This window comes from Meriones unguiculatus, chromosome 1 (genome assembly GCF_030254825.1).
Source record: "Meriones unguiculatus strain TT.TT164.6M chromosome 1, Bangor_MerUng_6.1, whole genome shotgun sequence".
In the NCBI taxonomy this organism is placed as follows: Eukaryota; Metazoa; Chordata; class Mammalia; order Rodentia; family Muridae; genus Meriones; species Meriones unguiculatus.
The window spans coordinates 72,416,785-72,435,907 of NC_083349.1; the positions used below are offsets into that span (position 1 = coordinate 72,416,785).

Below are 19,123 nucleotides of genomic sequence, written 5' to 3' on the forward strand. Positions count from 1 at the left end.
TCTTGCACTTCTCGTCCCTTCCCCCCATTCCTTCCAATCTCCCCCTTAGGAACCCCGTTGAAGCCCCGAGGGTCGGGGAAAGTGTGGTTCAGCGCCAAGTTCTGATTGGGGTTTGATCTCTAGGCCTCTGTCCTGTCTCCACAGAGAGGCTGTCTATCATGGTGTCTAACTCCTCTGTTCCTGAAGGGAAGGCATTTCCTCTACCCAGAGCCCTGTTCCCAGAAGCTTCAGGCTGCTATGTAGAGCCAGGTAATACTGCAAGAGGAAATCCAGCTGCTGGCTGATCAGAGGAATGGGGCATTCCAATTCTAAGGGTTGTCTTAGGTCAACTAGCACTGCAGCCTTTTCATTCCCTGGGGGGCAGGGAGGGTGAGGCCAAGAGAGCAGAGGAAGGCTGTATCTACCATCCAGACAGCACTCTAACCTGGGAGCTTACTTTCGGTCATTCTGTCACCCTGGCCCACAGGAGGGTTCCAGTGCCTACTGCCCCCAGGTACAGACACCTTGCCGGCACGCTGAGCAGATCTGCTCAGGTGGGAGACAGTGGGAAGGAAGGTACACAGGCTCAGGCCTCTTCCCCAGAAGGTCACGGTCCGTCCAGTGTGGAAGCTCTCTAAGTGAGGTTCAGTTCCCTGCCGGCCTCATGGAGCCTTGCTGGGGTCATGTGGCTGTTTTGGCAGTCGTATGAAGCCCTTCCTCTGTTATTCTCAGGAAAGCAACAGGACAAGGCCAAAGCCCACCCATGGGAAAATGCAACAGACAGAATGTAGGAGCCAGCCGGCTTCCTGCCATACACCAGATTCTGAAGAATGTAGAAATCTCCCATGCACTTCTCTACATATTCTTGTTGTTTTACTTGAGAAATACTAACAAAATAGATTTTGTTATTTAAAATAGCACACAGTGGGCTTCTTGATGTTTTCTTTAAGTGAAATGTAAATAGAGCTATTCATTAGCATGTAAACATTCCCTCAGCTTTGATGTACTATGGGAAGTATTAATAGCTTTAACCCATATAAACAAGGCCTCCTGGAATTCACAGTGGTTTTTCAAGAGTGTAAAGTAAAAAGGCTGAAGATCTGCTATTTTAATGAGAAATGAAATATACTTCCAACAGGTGCTGGAGCCCTGTCCAGGCAGGGCTAAGGCTCTTACTCAAACATTCTCCTTTGAAACAAAGTTCTCTAGCATCTAATCTCATCCTGCACAGTGTCTCTGGCAGCCACACAGGCCGCTTACAGGACGGGCGCCCTTTGGCACAGCAGTGGGTGGCACAGATTCAATATGTCGGGCTCTGCACCCACCAGGCCTCCTGAGCTCACATTCCAGTCTCAGCACTTGGATGACGCGTAGAGATCCAGCACCCCCAGCCTCCCACCCGGCCCTGCTGGAAGGAACCCAGCACAGTGCGTGGCACCCTGCAAATGTCAAGTCAATGCTGCTCACCCTTACCCTACACTCGGCTGCTGCTGACATTCACACATTCCTCGGCAATGTCCCCAGGCCCCCGTGTGACAAGCCACTCAGTCCCTAGCTGTGGCTTGCTGCCTGGTGGCGTGATAGAATGACTCACTGCAAGGAACCCCCAGGGGAGGCATGTGTGGGTTCTGTCCCCCTGAGTCAGTCAGTGCCCTTTGCCTGGCCCCTCTCTCACTGACTCACACCCAGCACTCACTCAAAGGTGAGTGCTGTTTGCTGTGGTCACTTTTCCATGCCCACAGCCTGCCAGTCACATCCCTGAATGTCACATCCTTAATAACAGTGAGTCTCGCTACTGTGGCCCAGCTCTCACGGCCAGCTCTGCTCACATCTTACTCCATGTCTGATAATAGCTGCATGTTCTACGGAAAGTGTTCCGGAAATGACGCATTTCCCAGATACCTCTAGACTAGCGTCCTATCTCTGTCTTTCCGCTTTTCCTGGAGGTCCAAACACCAAAAGGGAGCAGAGGGTGACATGTGAAGAACAGTGGTGTACTCCGGAAACAGTGCTGGCATTTCGGTGAGCTTCTCAGTGGTGCATTAGTGGTGGTCAGCAGCAGGACTCTGGCCAGCCTTCCCACAGCCCACCGTCGCTACTGGACAGAAATGTTCCATCTGGAACATTTTGTAGAAAACGTTTAGGAGAGAGGAGTGCATACAACTGAGAGTCCCATGTACTCTGTGGCAGTTATCAGCCCCTGAGCCTGCTTCACTTTAACCTCCAGCAGCCCTGTGAGGATGGAGAGGGGCCTATCCACAGAAGGGAAGGTGGACTCCACGATGCCCACATCATGACCAGGATGGAAGCCCAGGTCTGCCTCACATGCCCAGCACTGACAACTGTGAGGGGGAAATAAAATCCCCAGATGCCTGCAGAGTGCGGGATTTTTCATGTTGATAGTTCTTTTAAGTTCTTGTTTTCCTTGGATGTGAAATTTTCTGCATAATTAATCACCTTTGGAAATTAGAGAAATTTCTTCTTCATTGAGTTGGAAATGCCCACAGAAATGAAAATGGCAGTGTGCCCCCAGGACACCCTGGAGGTGTGCAAATGTGAGGAGGGGCAGGTAGCAGGATGCCAAGTCTGTGAGACCCAGGCCCACTACAGACCACACAGGAGGCTCAGTCAGAATTCCAGGCACAGACCCCAAGGACAGAGCCCTTCTGGCTCTGGAGGACGGGTCACAAGGTCACACTGCTCGGGTCCCTTGCCCTCCACAGGTCCTCAGCTCATTAAACACACGGTGTGCCCCCTCCTGGCTCACAGGACACAGGGAAGGACAAGCAGGTACAAGAACGAGAATGCTTAGCCCATGGACTCAAATACCAACTATGCTCGGGCAAAAATGGAAGTAGTATGTGAGGGAGCTGCACATTCTTAGGAGGCAGCCAGCAGCCTGCTGGGGATGGCCCTGCCCGGTAAACAGGGTCTGTCAGGATGAGGGCAGTGTGCCGGGATGACTCCGCCCTGTTGGCAGTCTGGATGACAGAGGGCCCTTCTGGAGGCTGAGGTCCACTCATCCCTGTCCTTGGCTCAATGGGTGAGGCAGCCCTGAGAAGATGCAGCGGAAGATGGAAGCCCCGCCTTTGGAGTCAGGTGGGACCTCAAAGACCCGAGTGCACCTGTTTAGTTTATGGGCCTGGTGGGATAGGATCCTTGTTTGTGAGGCCTTCATTGCTGTTGAGGTCAGGGGGCAGCAGAGAGGATCTCCCTCAGCTGACCACAGCTTTAGACAAGGTAGTCTAAACTCATGGACCCAGAGACCTCCCTGTCCATAAGCTCTTCCTTCAGCACACCCAGGAAAGATCCTAAGGGCTGTCCCCACCTCATCATTCCTGCAGCCCTATACTAAGGTGCTATCCATTTAGCTCAGAATTGTCTCTGTAATGAATGCGGTAGTCTTGGGGCACGAGCTTAAGAGTGCGGATTATTTAGAGCCGGCATCCTGTGTGACAGCCAAGACTTCATCTAGACCCTGAAATGCACAGCCAAGGGTCCCGACATGCACTGCTTTGGGCTAGGTGGGAGTCAAGGACCACATAGCGGGAGCCTGTGTATTGGGAAGACACATGACCCATATGTCCAGGACCCAGGCTGTTCACACTCAGTGTGCCCAGAGTAAACAGGGAGCTAACAGTAATCATTCCACGATCAGTGTGCTGTTGGACCCTGTTTTCCTGTTTGTGGAAACACATCTTTCAGAGTCATAAGCTGTGGCAGAGTATCTGCTCTGTAATAGGCTGAGTGCTGGGGAGGAAATGAAATAAAGCAGACACTTAATGAGCACATGCTACCTGGGAAGTCACCTCCACTTTTCAAGTGATGCTCAGACACTCTGGCGGGCTATGCTCTCAGCTCCAGGAAAGCAGTCTTTAAAACCAAGGAAGACTTAGTTACTGAGCCATACAGTGTCTGGACTCAGAACCTTCAGTTTATCTGTCTGGAACTAAAGATAGGAAGGCTGAACAATGTCCAAACATTGTATTATTGCCAGAAAAAAAAATAATTCTTTGCAGCTAGTGACAGGAATCAGGATGCGAGTTAGAAAGCTGTGTTCACTCCAGGCGCTGTGTGGTGAGGCTGTCCTATATGGCAGCTGGCATGACCGGAGACTCACTTGGTCCCGAGTGAGGGAGGTCCCATCGTCAGTGTGGATGCTGGGAAGATGCAGTGTGGATGATTCAGGGTCAGGTGGGATCTCGGAAGAGTGAGGTCCCATCAGTGACATTGGTAGTCTGGTGACGGTCCTTGCCAACGCCCGTGGGAGTGCTCTTCTTCTCAGGCCTTTTCCAGTACAGCCCAGGCCTCTCCAGGACAGCTTCTCTTCCAAGCAACTCCCTCCTCCAGGAAGCCTTATTAACTCCACCCTTCTCTTTGTTCTCCCAAAGCACCCCACGGCTCCCTGACCAGAGCCGACCAAGTCATCCTGGTATAAAATGTGTGAGCTGCAATTCCAGGGTTTTACCGGCTCCCCCTCAGTGCAGCCCAGATGGGGGGGTGGAATGGGTATGTGACTGGAGCGCAGCTAGACAGACACCAATGAATAATGGGCAACACACACACAGTGGAAGAATGAGTGGGTAAGTGGATAGACTATCCCACATGGGGAGAAAGGAACAGTCAGAATGGCTGATGGAGGGCTGGAATCTCTCTGCACTAAACCCCAGTGTCCCTCTGAGCCTCCCTCCTTAAAACTGGTATCAGGGACTCTCACCTTTCCCTTCTGGAGACTGCCTGTCCCAGCTTCATTCAACTCCCCAGATTCCTGGCAAAGGCTTCTTCAGACCCTTTCTTCACAAACTCCAGGTTTCCAGCTTTTAGTATGTAAGATATTTCTTTTCTCATCCACCATCCAGGAGAAAACAATCCTCCCACACCCTTCAACAGCCTCTACAGAAGGTTCTAACTTGTCCATTTGCCAGCCTCCATGTCCTTCCCGTTATAGAGTTGTTCATTCATTCACACATTCAGCAAATATTCACTAATTACCTTTGCTGACAGTTTTGAAGTTTTCCAAATGTTTATCTGTTGGAGGAGGGTCTGTGTTTTCAGACCCTGATTTCAGGGGCCTGAGATCTGGTTACTTCCCTGGCTTGGGTATTGTTATGCACCTCACACCATCTCCTGTATCCCTGTGATGTAAGAAATACTCCCCACACCCAGCTGGTTAATACAGGTGCTGACCCTGCCCACATGGCCTCCTCTCCAGACCCTGCCCAGCTAGCCTCCTCTCCAGAGCCTGCCTATCTGACCTTCTCTCCAGACCCTGACCAGCTGGCCTCCTCTCCACAGCCTGCCCAGCTGTCCTCCTCTCCAGAGCCTGTCCAGCTGACCTCCTCTCCAGACCCTGACCAGCTGGCCTCCTCTCCAGACCCTGCCCACCTGACCTCCTCTCCACAGCCTGTCCAGCTGGCCTCCTCTCCAGAGCCTGTCCAGCTGACCTCCTCTCCAGAACCTGCCCAGCTAGTCTCCTCTCCAGAGCCTGTCCAGCTGGCCTCCTCTCCAGAGCCTGTCCAGCTAGTCTCCTCTCCAGAGCCTGTCCAGCTGGCCTCCTCTCCAGAGCCTGTCCAGCTGACCTCCTCTCCAGAACCTGCCCAGCTGGTCTCCTCTCCACAGCCTGCCTACCTGACCTCCTCTCCAGAGCCTGTCCAACTAGTCTCCTCTCCAGAGCCTGCCCAGCTAGTCTCCTCTCCAGAGCCTGCCTACCTGGCCTCCTCTCCAGAGCCTGCCCAGCTGACCTCCTCTCCAGAGCCTGCCCAGCTAGTCTCCTCTCCAGAGCCTGTCCAGCTGGCCTCCTCTCCAGAGCCTGTCCAGCTAGTCTCCTCTCCAGAGCCTGTCCAGCTGACCTCCTCTCCAGAGCCTGTCCAGCTGACCTCCTCTCCAGAGCCTGTCCAGCTGACCTCCTCTCCAGAGCCTGCCCAGCTAGTCTCCTCTCCAGAGCCTGTCCAGCTGGCCTCCTCTCCAGAGCCTGTCCAACTAGTCTCCTCTCCAGAGCCTGCCCAGCTGACCTCCTCTCCAGAGCCTGCCCAGCTAGTCTCCTCTCCAGAGCCTGTCCAGCTGGCCTCCTCTCCAGAGCCTGTCCAGCTAGTCTCCTCTCCAGAGCCTGTCCAGCTGACCTCCTCTCCAGAGCCTGTCCAGCTGACCTCCTCTCCAGAGCCTGTCCAGCTGACCTCCTCTCCAGAGCCTGCCCAGCTAGTCTCCTCTCCAGAGCCTGTCCAGCTGGCCTCCTCTCCAGAGCCTGTCCAACTAGTCTCCTCTCCAGAGCCTGCCCAGCTGACCTCCTCTCCAGAGCCTGCCCAGCTAGTCTCCTCTCCAGAGCCTGTCCAGCTGGCCTCCTCTCCAGAGCCTGTCCAGCTAGTCTCCTCTCCAGAGCCTGTCCAGCTGACCTCCTCTCCAGAGCCTGTCCAGCTGACCTCCTCTCCAGAGCCTGTCCAGCTAGTCTCCTCTCCAGAGCCTGTCCAGCTGACCTCCTCTCCAGAGCCTGTCCAGCTGACCTCCTCTCCAGAGCCTGCCCAGCTGACCTCCTCTCCAGAGCCTGTCCAGCTAGTCTCCTCTCCAGAGCCTGCCTACCTGACCTCCTCTCCACAGCCTGCCTACCTGACCTCCTCTCCGGAGCCTGCCTACCTGACCTCCTCTCCACAGCCTGCCTACCTGACCTCCTCTCCACAGCCTGCCTACCTGACCTCCTCTCCAGAGCCTGCCTACCTGACCTCCTCTCCACAGCCTGCCTACCTGACCTCCTCTCCAGAGCCTGCCCACCTGACCTCCTCTCCACAGCCTGCCCAGCTAGTCTCTTCTCCAGAGCCTGCCCAGCTGGTCTCTTCTCCAGACCCTGCCCACCTGACCTCTTCTCCAGAGCCTGCCCAGCTGTCCTCTCCACAGCCTGCCCAGCTGACCTCCTCTCCAGACCCTGCCTACCTGGCCTCCTCTCCAGAGCCTGCCCAGCAGGCCTCCTCTCCACAGCCTGCCTACCTGACTTCCTCTCCACAGCCTGCCCAGCTGGCCTCCTCTCCAGAGCCTGCCCAGCTGGTCTCTTCTCCAGACCCTGCCCACCTGGCCTCCTCTCCAGAGCCTGCCCAGCTGGCCTCCTCTCCACAGCCTGCCCAGCTGTCATCCTCTCCAGACCCTGCCCACCTGGCCTCTTCTCCAGAGCCTGCCCAGCTGGCCTCTTCTTTGGACCCTATTCACCTGGCCTCCTCTCCAGAGCCTGCCCAGCTGGCCTCCTCTCCAGAGCCTGCCCAGCTGACCTCTTCTCCACAACCTGCCCAGCTGGCCTCCTCTTCAGATGCTGCCCACCTGGCCTCCTCTGCCACTCTCTAGGTTGTCGAGGGACAGAATCTAGCACTGAGCATAGTGCCAGGAGCCCTGTGGTCTTACCTGGAATCACTCTGAGTTTCCCCTGGCTCCATACCTTCTGCCCCTCCCAAGCTCCTCCATTTTACCACCTCATTTCTTAGCCACCAATGACCTGAACACTTGTTCCCCTGTGATTACCCAGAAGCCCCTCTCTGGCTTCCTGGGCATTGCTCACCCACATTCTTCTTCATTTGCTTCCCTACTCAACAACGGGAAAGACAGGCCTTGTGCCAAGATTCCTTCCAAATCCAAAAATCAACACGGTCTGCAGATATAATAAAGGGGGTTTCTGATTCTTCCTGTCTCTGAGCTAGTGACTTTGGAGGGTGCAGACATGTCGGGGTGGTGACGGTGAGAAGGTCCAAGCGCAGACAGCAGAGACCCTGAGCTTGGCAGGGGGAGTAGCAGACAGAAAAGAAGACAGAGCAAACCCACCCAGGCTTTTCTTTTAAAATAAAGCCATGGACTCCAGGAGAAACAAACTGCCTTACTCTCACTTCTGTGGAAGGAGAGATAAAGAGACAGGAAGATGGTGGACCAGGGTGAATGTGGGTCACACACCCCTGAGGTGGAGGCCCAGAAAAACCTATGCTCCGCTTACCTGAGGGTCAAAGCCATGGGGCAGTGAGTGTTGAAGGACTCCTGGCCCAGCTTTCAAGGTCTGATGAGCCTGTGTCGTGCAGACACATACGGGGGGGGGGGGGGGGGACTCAGCTCCTGAGGTCAGATATGTTAAAAATCAGACATCTGGCACCTTGAATGCACTGCTGAAGACACCCATGTACTCACGCGAAATGAAAGCTGTTCAAATGGACTGGAAAATGTTTGACTTGTGTTTTCTCATATTGCTGAACCTTTCCTTTTATGGTTCAAAAGTTTGCATTGTCTAATTGCTGATTTCCATTTGTGAATGAATCAGTGTAAAATAAAATTAAGTACCAAATCAATCTTACCAAATTAATCTACCTTTAGGCATTAATTATCCTCTCATCCATTTTCTCTTGAGCTTTCACACATTTCATGACAAGTCCGGGTCTAGTGGTATTGCATTTGGTTTTTACCACAGAAGCTTACACTCAGGAAGTAGAGGGTTTGGATTTCTAGAACCCACAGTTTGCTGTGCAAAATGATCTTATCCCAGGTAAACGTTCTAAAGGTGTTCAAGCGCTGTGACTACCTAAGTCACTGGGGCAGACATCCCCTCTGTCACTCTGTGGCCTTTATCCCCAGGTACCCCGCAGACAAATGAACAATGCCACACTTCCTTTATATGTAAGAGAATCACCCCCATGTGGCACAGGAGGTCTTAACTGGGGCAGAGTTCAGGAACTGCACGTGCTCTTCTGGAGCCGTACCAAGCGACAGGTGCCTTCTCAGCTCTGCTACCAAGTCCCCAGGCTTCTAATAACAGGATGTTGTGTTTACAGGGGAAGAATCATATACTCACCGCCATAATCAAGCTATTTTGAAGATACGACCTACAGCTTGGCACCAGGAAGAGAAAGAAGAAGTATATTTCTAGGAGACCATGAGTGGTTCAGACAGAGGTCCTGAGGCCTCCACTCCCTCCTTCAAAAAATATTTTTAGGGACTGGAGAGGTGGCCCAGAGGTTTAGAGTAATGACTGTTCTTCCATAGGTCCTGAGTTCAATCCCCAGCAAGTACATGGTGACTCACAACCATCTATAATGAGATCTGATGTCCTCTGGTATACAGGCAGGAGACTATATAAATAATAAACAAAAGTACATTTAGATTTGTTTATTTTTATGTGTGACTGTTTTGCCTGAATGTATGTGCACTCTATGCACACCTGGCACCCACAGATCTGAAGGGGAGGAGGGCATTCCCATGGATCCATAGTGATGGGTGGCCTTGATCCCCACGCAGGTGCTGGGAGCGAACCTGGGTCCTCTACAAGAACAGTAAGTGGGCTCAACAGCGGAGCCATCTCCTTAGCTCCAAATAACTTTTGAGACAGGTTCTCAGTATGTAGCCCTGGCTTGCCTGGAACTTATTATGAAGACCAGCCTGGCCTCAAGCTCACAGAGCTGTCTTTCCCTGCTTCCCAAGTGATGAGATTAAAGCAAGGTCCTCCACACCCCACTTCTCCATCCTTCTGATGTTCAGCATTACTAGAGTAGTCTAGAAGGAAGAAGATAACCATGACCCAGCATTAGTGCAGAGAGAACACTTTCTTTCCCTCTAGGTCCATGCTGCCAAGCAAAGGGAGCCTGGGACACTGTCCAAGGTGGATAGCTGCCTCTAGCTGAACCCAATCCCCTAAGGCACAAAGCCTCAGCTTGTGGCACACGTGGCCATCCAGTGCTGTCTCTCTCTGCTGCAAGCGCAGAGTGATCACTGAGCCCCAACCACTCGGTAAGACAGGTGGCCTGCTCTACAGCCTTAGGCTCCCTCTTCGGTTGGCACTGGAAGAATGGGGTGAAACTACCTCTGTGAGTCTTCAGTGCAAGCTGGAGCAGCATGCTGAAGAGGAGACTCTCCTGGCAGTGGGAACTGCCAAGCACCTGAGTGACTAATTAGAGCGCTAAGAGCAATTGAAGCAAATCTCTGGTACCCTGAGTCAGGACTCGAGTGCAAAGCTTACTCTGAATGTTGGAGTTTGGGAGGAAGGGAGGGAGCAGGCACAGTACAAATTTAAATAATGTATATAATTTGCATCAGGAATGAAGGACATGCTTCCTTTAGGACATACTAGGTACTGTCAGCTTTCCAGACAGTAAGGTAAGGGAAGCAACCATAGGGAAGCTGGCATGTGAGCTGTGGTGCTCCAGGGGAGGAGCACGAAGCTTTCAGATTTCATCACAGCCATCTAATAACATCTCGGAGCATACTTTGCTGCAGAGAAGCTTGGAGGCCAGAACAGTCAAGCTCACTCCTTCCCCAACCACCCCAAGAGGGAAGGAGCCTGTCAGCTTCAGTAAAGAAGAAAGGAGGGAAAGGAAAACAAAAGCAGAGGCAAACCTCAAGTTGCTCCATATCTGTTTGAAGGCACAAGGCAGAAGAGAGTCGGTTTTATGCAGAGGCACCATGGGACCCTCAGGATGGAAACCTGAAGGCTGCAGTAGGAAAACATTACTTGCAGGGTGGTTTTAATCAGCTTGAGCAGCTCTTTGATAGGCAAGGATGGTAAGCCAGAAGGGCTCTCTGCAAAGTCTGAACACGCAGAGGGGTTGGCATTTAACATGTGGCGTCTCCTCCTGCTACCCACAGCAGAGCCAGAGTTGGGGCTGGAGGGGTAATTAACTCTAGCAGATAGCCCACAGGACCCCAGGCTCCAGCCACTACCAGCTGCTGCCCTGGGTAGGTGTATGAAGAGTTCCTCAAGACTGACTGAGACAAGATTAATACAACCTTCGGAAAGAAAACACCTCTGGCAACTTAGTGGCTCCAATTACACTGACCGAATCAGACAGGGAGGGGATAATCACGAGTATTAAGTCCAGGCTCTGGAGAGAAATTATGGGCTAACGAACCTAACGAGGGGTAACCAGGGAAGCCCCTAATCACATTCTCAGGAAAGGCTCAAAACAGGGTATCAAATATCAACCACACTGAGATACAGTTCCCCTGCAGGGCTCGCTGAGAACTGGAGCACTGCCTCTCATGACCTCTGCATCCCAGGCAGAGCAGCAACGCCTGGGTGTGAACACCACTGCAGGCCTTACCAGGCTCACAGGGTTCCCACCCCATTGTGTGACCTCCTTCCCTCCCACTCTGGCCTTGGCAGAGTTGGGGCGCTCAGTGTGAGACAGGACTGTCCTAGTCTTGGTCCATATACATTTCTGCCCATCAGCTCACTCTATTCCTGGCCTATGTGAGTCTCTCAGTATCTTGAACTTGTTCCTGTGTGGGGTTGGGTCAGAGCCTCCAGATCGCAGCCAGAGCACTGTATTATCTACAGGTTCCTCCTGCCACTTCCCCATAGGCTTCCAAGTCTCCACATTCCCAGTTCTCCTCCCTAGCTGAGCAGGGGTCCATCGTGATGTAACAAATCACAAATTCCTAGAATCTGTCTTTAGCAGCACAGGGCTGTCTGTGTGTGTGACAGGTGTGAACGAAGTCCGCTCACGGTGGGCTTTCGGCCCATAGGAAATGTGTCTCAGACGAAAAGAAAGGATTCGACCCCTTGGCCGATCCCTCCTCCACTTCTGCCCTGTTTGGCCCTCCTTCCTCATCAGAGCCCAGGTCTCCTTCCTCAGACGCACAGTAGGTAGGATGATGTCTTAGGAAGGAAGTGTGTGGCTTTAAGCCACAGAAGAGACTAGAAATCAAGTCCTGCTCTCACAGAAGGGAATCCCTTCTGCTCAAAGGGAAAGGCTTCTTCAGAACTCTTGACCCTTCCCATCCCTTCATGCAAGGCCATGCCTCCATCACTGCTCCCCACCATGTCCTCAGCTTCTTTACTTTCCGGGTTCCTGGCTGCACTCTATCCCACCCTCGGCGCTCAACCCCACACTCGGGAAGCTCCACCCCATCCTTGGGGTGCTTTGCTGCACCCACATCTCCCTGTCTCCCTAGAAGAGCCTGCTGGACCCTGGCTGGGAAGGAGACTGATGCCTCTCCACACAAGCTGCTGCAGCAAGGCTGTATCTGAGTCACTCAGGAACAAGCAATCACTTCCTTCAACCAAGCAAACGAACAGCAGCATGCAAGGACATTGCCATCATCCTCAGAAATCTTTAACAAGAGGCTTGCCGTGTGCACAAGAAGACCTGAGTGTGAGTTCCCAGAGACCGGCGTGGTGATGTGCACTGTAATCCCAGAACTGGGGAGGCACAAACCCCAGGGTCTCAGTGGCTGGCCAACCCCACTGAGTCTGTGAGTTTCAGGTAAAGTGAAAACCAGGTTCCAAGAAACAAAGTGGACTGTGTCTTGAGCAGGCACATCCGAGGCTAGCCCACAGGCTCAGCACATGCACAGGCATGCTATGTGTAGCCACCCTGGCATACACAGAAAGAATGAATGAATGAAGAAATGAAGAGGTGAGGGAGAAAGGGCAACTTGAGCATAAGGCAGTTATGCTGATGACGACTTTCACTTTTCCTTTGGTTACTCTTAGAGCTGATGCTAGGAAATGGATCCTGTTTTACCAGAACAAGACTAACTGCTCGTCTACACTGACACATCAGGCACAGTGCTTTTCCTTGGCCTCTCGTCTTTAGAAACAGAATCTACCATAACAAAACAACAGAGCACCTACTCACAGCTTCACCCATCTGCCCACCGAGCTCTCAGCACGGGGCACGAGGGGTTTACAGAGGCACCGACGTCCCCTGTGCCCTGATGACAAAGGGAAGGTGTACAGATCTGCAGTCCGGCCTGCATCTTCAGGTCAGGGGCCAGCCTGCTCTGCTGAGGCTTGCAGAGCTGCTCTCCGCCCCAACAGTGACTGACTTCAGCTCTGAGTTCTGGAAGCATGTACATCAAGCTGTCAACAGGGTAGCTGCAGGGCTGGGGTAAGACAGAGCTAATGCAAGGCCCACCCTCTTCTCTCTCTCTCCACAGAGAGTGTTCAGGGTCTCCTTCAAAGATTAAAAATGAACCAATAAATGGTCAAAACAAGAAAGGAAACAAATGTTTTCTACAACATTACAATAACACACACACACAGCTGGATGCAGCTGATCCCCACTGCCTGGTCTCTTCCAGGTTTCTGCACCTTTAGATCAAGAGCCCCTGTCCCCGGCAACCTCCCTTCCTGGCTTGCCAGCCCCTGGGATGCCGAGTGAGCACGGGCCTCCAAGCTCACCTCTCCCGGTGCCCTCCTCACCTTGGAGGGCTCCTCTAACAGTGGGCCTTCCCCTTCTGCTCCAAATACCCCGTACTTAAAGATGGAACCGTGCCCAGGGTGACAGCAGGAAGCTGTGAAAGCGAGGTCACACTCTTACCCATGCATTCAGGGCCTTTCCCTGGCTCTGCGCTCTGCCCTGGGGGCAGCACGGACCTCTGGCGCGCAGCAGCTGGCCGGGGAGGCACTGGCTGCCGGCACTCTCACCTGCAGATGTAGTTGGTCCTGCAGGAGTCCTGCAGGCTCAGGCAGTTGGGCTTCTCCCTCTCCTCGTAGGAGCACGCGGGCACGATGGTCTGCCGCCGGCGCTCGGTGCAGGCAATGTCCCGGCAGGAGCAGAAGAGCATGCCGTAACTGTGCTTGGCGGGAACCTTGTCGAAGAACTGCCTGAGGGCCTTGTGGCACTTGCGGCGGTTGCACACCTCGTTGGACATGCTGGTGGTGCAAGGCGTGATGTAGGCAGACCTGTGCTTCTTGCACGTGTCATCCAGGTTGCAGGCCTTGGCTGCATCCAGACAGTTGTTCCCTTTGGAGATGTGTTCCACTGCAAAGCAGAGAAAGAGGGCTGATCACGGTGTTGTTCCTGAGCGTCCCCACGTTTGCCCGCACTGGGCTCTTGCCGTTTCCCTGGACGTTACACGCTCTGGGACTCAAGAAGTTTCAACACTAGTGACATAAAAGTCCATCATAAAAAGAAAGGTGTGAAGCATCACAGCCTGCAGGAGGCCCCAGAGGTCCTGTGGAGCTATGGATTCAGGCCATGGGAACCCGGGCACCTACCCAGCTACCAGGAAACAAGGCAACTGAGAAATGTTTTCAGCTCTTGCTTGGTAAACCAAAATCAGGATCAAAAAAAAAAACAGCAACAAATTACAGACTTGTTCATGATACAGTATATAAAATGATATGGTGAATGCAAGTATAATTGCCATGCAATCCTCCAGGAATATAATTATGTAATAAATGTGTTTAGAACATGCTAATTACTATATGATTACAGAGTAATTACATGGTTATTTGCGCCCAGAAGACAAAATATTATGCCAGTCTCTCTAAGCAGGAAGAAGCAACTTCAGAGAATCGTGTCTAAGTTTTAGCTCAGAGGCCATTGAAAGAAAACCAGAGTAAAGCACTAAAAATCTGCAAGCCCCAATCACCACCAACTCACCACATCCAAAATGTCGGCTCTATGGACACTGAAGTCCCTGATTAGGAAAACTCAGCTAGGGTTTTGGATGGAGTTTCACTGGGCTTACACTCCACAGGCTTTAGAAATATCTCCGAGCATATGCTACCCTCTGCTCAGGCTCTCTATGCCCACACTGCCTGGAGCCCAGCGCTGCCCACTGGGAGTGCTCCTGCATGGTCTGGGTGAGATTCCAGGAGGCAGATGCCGCTGGGCGGCTCCACCCGCTGCCCTGGCCAACTGCAGTGGGAACGTTTTATGTAAAGGTGAACGGACAAAGGGAATAAAGCTCACGTTGTAGTCTGTGGTTGCTGTGACAAACACCCTGACACAAAGACAGCACAGGAGAAGGTTCGTTTGGCTTACTGTTCCAGAGCAGTCTGTCATGGAGGAGAAGCCAAGATAGGTCCGAGATAGCTTCCCACAGAGCCGAAAGGACAAAGACAGTTCGCCAGCTTTCCTCACTCTTAGAGCCATCCTCTTCCTCCACCCAGGGAACTGTGCAACCCATAATGGGATGGGGCTCCCCCAATCAATTCCTTCCATGAACTGTCTAGGCAAGCCCCAGAGATGTGCCCACAGACCAGCTGAGACCCTCCTCAGGTATTCTGTGAGCTGGCACGACCCACGGGCAGGAGTTTCTCTGAAGAAAGCGAAGGGAAGGGACCTTCTAGAACCCCCTCACTGGCAAGGAGGCCCCAGCAGCAGCAGCGCTGGTAATGCTCCAGCAACCCAGCACTCTCCACTCAGGCCCAAACCACAGATAGCGGTTTGTGGTTTTGCCTGTCTACAGTCCGCCAAGTTCCTAAACTGTGAGTGTTTGATGCTAACTGAAAGTTAATTAATAAACTCTATTCCATCATTTGGGGTTAGCCCCTAAGGCTAGCTGGTACCTTCATGTCTGCACTGATGTCTAATGAAAGCTATTTTCTAAAGTCTACAGAAAACAAACATAGCTGTGACACAGATGTGGTTTACATACAAGACATGCAGCTAGTGACACATGACGCAACAATGCGTGCAACCTCAAATGGAGAATAATGGCGAGGTGTCGCTGCGCGCCCCCGGAACCGCAGCCCTGCGAAGTGCAGTGAACCTGTCCTCCCTTCCAGTGCCAGGCTCACGCCGATGGTAGGAATTAACTTAGTCCCACCAAAACACTGCCGTTCCTTACATCAACGTCATCTGTTTGCATTTCGATGATTTTAAAGCGTTGACCTTTTACTGTTTAATTTCTGCTGCTTTTATAATTGTGTGAAGACAAACAAAGGCTCTTTTTGTTTACAAATCTAAGATAATATCATAACAAAAACAAGAAGTCAACCTATGACACCATGTTTCTTTTTTTTTTTTTTTTTTTTCTGAAAGAAATCTGTGACACATGCGCTTGGCTGGTGTGTAGCTTTTTGTTTCCGTAACACTGTTGCCTTTTAAACATTTATAATGTTACATAAACTATTGAGTTTTTTATTCTTTGTGTGTTTGTCTGTGCATGTGGTACATGTTTATGTGTGTACAAAGCCTGTATGTGTGTGGAGGTGAGAGGTCAATGGCAGCTGTCTTCCTCCATCACTCTTTGTAGAGTTTTTGAGACAGGCGCTCTCACAGAACTTGGAACATAAACATTCGGCTACACTGGCTGGCCAGGGAGCTTAGAAACCCGTCTGTCCCTCTCTCCAGGCTGAGATCACACAATTACATTTGGCCACCCCTGGCTTTCACATGTGTGCTGGGCATCTGAATTTAGTTTCTCATTCTTCTGCAGCAAATCCCTGTAGACTGGTCCAGTGCCTCAGCCCAGTTCTTCCCCGCTTCTCCAGGTCTTACATAGATGAAGCAATAGTCTACGGAAAAGCTTCACAGGAAGTGAGAGCAATAAACCACTGTTCAGAGCTAACTAGTTTAGCAGTAGGTATGACTCTGCCTCACTTTCTGCTGATTCCGTTTTCTTCCACACATAAGCCTTGACAGGGTTTTGTCTCCTTACCGTTCTTTTAAAGCCTGTGACAAGTTCCAAAGTTATAACCTGGCACACATGGAGGGGCAAAACCAATTTCTTTCCACCTCATGGTCATGTGTGAGTTCTTCACATGTCTTACCCTGACGAACACAGAACACTTCCTCCACCACACTTCTCATCTCCATGAGACTAGCAAAATCTAAACACAAGGACCTGACAGCAGACTCCCACTCCTTACAAACACAGATGGAAAAATCTCCCCCAAATCTGAGCTGGTTGTTTAGCAATGTCAGGAAGATAACACACCATTTCCCCCAGGATCCAAGATGACTTTGATGTTTAAAAACCAATGTGATTCCACAGTAACAGAATTCAAGAAGAAGAAAAAAATACAATATTTTAGTAGACAAAAAAAAAATGCATTCAGTGAATTTCAACACTCAAAAAAATGTTCAGCAAACTAAGAATAGAAAATAATTTCCTCACTTTAGAAAGGGTAGCTATGACACGCAGACAAAATCAGATCTCATATTAAAATAACGCCTCCACCTAAGATCATGGACAAAGGACATGCATCCTTCCCTTTCAGAGCCAGGACTGGAGTGGAGGTCTTAGCTTTTGCAATGAGGCAACAGACACATATAAAAAGTACTAGAGAGGAACACACACACACACACACACACACACACGTCTGTTCACAAATGACTTGGAAAATAACAGAATATACGAAACTACTAGAATAACTAATTTTATATGTTAAAGATATAAAAGTAATATAGAAGTCAACGGCACCTTCTTGAGTTCACAAATCTGTGTTATTAATGACCTGAATCTATTTAGTGTTCCCCATATGCACATGATGTGTGGCTACCTACCGGGGCCATGGACAGAACTCAGTGGCCATACACCTAGAGGAGAGTGATTCTGTTTCCTTCCCTCCCTCCCCAGCAATGCTGGAATGTTGAGCGGTTTGGTCACAGCCACAGCTGCTGCACTGATGCATGCTTGTCACACCCGCCGTCAGACTTCAGCACCACGAGCTTCATTTATAGCTGACAAACGATTGTAGTGTGCAACATAATGCTCTGATGTGTGCTCAACCCTGTGGACTCATTAAACAAACCTTAGTAGCACACCCATTCCTTTTATGTAGCTACAAACCATGAGGGCAATTTAAATTGCAATCCCACTTACTACAGTACCAAATAACAAAATAAATAATAAATAAAAACACATGCTACATCTAGATACTGAAATGTAAAAGGTGTTCCTGATAAAAATTACAAAGACTTATAAATGGAAATCCATACCATGTTCATGGATCAGAAGAACCAACATAATTAACATTTTGGTTAATGCTACACCTTATAGAATGGGCATTCACCTTCTAAAACTCACATGTACACGTAAGCAATGCAGAACAACAAAAGCAGCTTGAATAAGGATGATGCTATGATGCTCAAGATTTACCATAAGGTCCTCAAGTGAGTGTGGCGGAGGCCTAAGCAGACTGCACAGAGAGCAGAAGACAGAGCTCAGGGAGGTGCCCACATCAGGCACCCACAGTTATTTGAGTTTTGAAAACAAATCACACTAAAGAAACTTAATGGGGAAAATGTCTTTACAACAAATGGTGCCAGAATATTGAAAAGACAAAATAATCCCAAAGTCTCAACCCCCACTTCACACCACATATGAAATTGGTACATGACAAATCACAGAATGAAATGTAAAACCTAAAATCATGGCTTTATTGGAAGATAAAATAATCTGGGCACTCAATAAATATAGGACTATATAATACAATAACATCAAAGAAAAATTTCTCTATGTTAAAGTTCACAGAAATTAAAAATTAAAAATTCCTGCTGGTATAAGAACACTGATAAGGAAAAGGACATAGAACCCTTAAGGGAAAATAGTCACAAATATGTATCAGGTGAACTACCACCATCTATAATACATAAAGAATGCCTACAACTTAACAGTAAAGGGAATGGACTCTCCTTAAAAACACACTAAATATTTTAACATATATGTCACAAAATAAATGTGTAAGTGGCCAGTGAGTGCATGTTATGTATTCAACATCATTAGTTTTGCCAAAAAAAAAAGAGGCAAAATAAAATGACAATGAGATATTTTACTCAGCATCACAACGACTAAAACTAAAGACCCAGCGACTTCAAATGCAGAACAAAGGTGCAGATTCTGGCTGTCTCCTGTGTTGACGGGGATGGAAAGTCCAACCTGAGGGAAAATACCCGAGTTTATAAAACCACACATGATCTACTCAGTGCTCGTCACACTATCAGTCATAGGTAAGTATCTATGTGAGGAACTAGGACCACAAAGGCCTACGTTGCTGACAGCACGCAGGACTAGGAGGAACTAAGTGGAATGGACCAGACGGTCCCAGAACCAACTCTCCTAGCAGCAGATGGTCCCATGAGAGAGGCCCAGGACACCTGCTGCTACACTGACGGTGTGCCCAAGACAGGACGGGAAACAGGCACCCGTGAACGCTCAGCAGCTACCCAAACAAGACCTGCATGGTGACAGTGACAATCCCCACAGCCACTCCCAGAGGAAGAGCTCCATGTGGGCAGTGGCTGCTGGATACGGAGAAGCAGCTTTCTCCTGTATCGCTTGTCCAATCCTAACGATCGACCCTGGACTCAAGTGTGCAAAGAGCAATGTTAAAAAGACTCAGCAGGTTGTGTGTGTGCGCGTGTGTGTGTGTGTGTGTGTGTGTGTGTGTGTGTGTGAAGCTCATGTATGTATGCAATAGTTATGTATGTATGTATGTATGTATGTATGTATGCAT

The 19,123-nt window shown here is 50.4% G+C and overlaps 1 protein-coding gene across 3 annotated transcripts in view; it reads right to left on the reverse strand.

Moving 5' to 3' along the window:
- Window positions 1-19,123, reverse strand: part of Gfra1 (GDNF family receptor alpha 1) — a 199,262-nt gene that overhangs the window by 47,203 nt on the left and 132,936 nt on the right. For all 3 annotated transcript variants that reach the window (XM_021639199.2, XM_021639198.2, XM_060391744.1), the window contains one exon: window positions 13,358-13,694. In XM_021639199.2, the coding sequence (XP_021494874.1) occupies window positions 13,358-13,694 (337 nt within the window). The remainder of the gene's footprint in view (window positions 1-13,357; window positions 13,695-19,123) is intronic.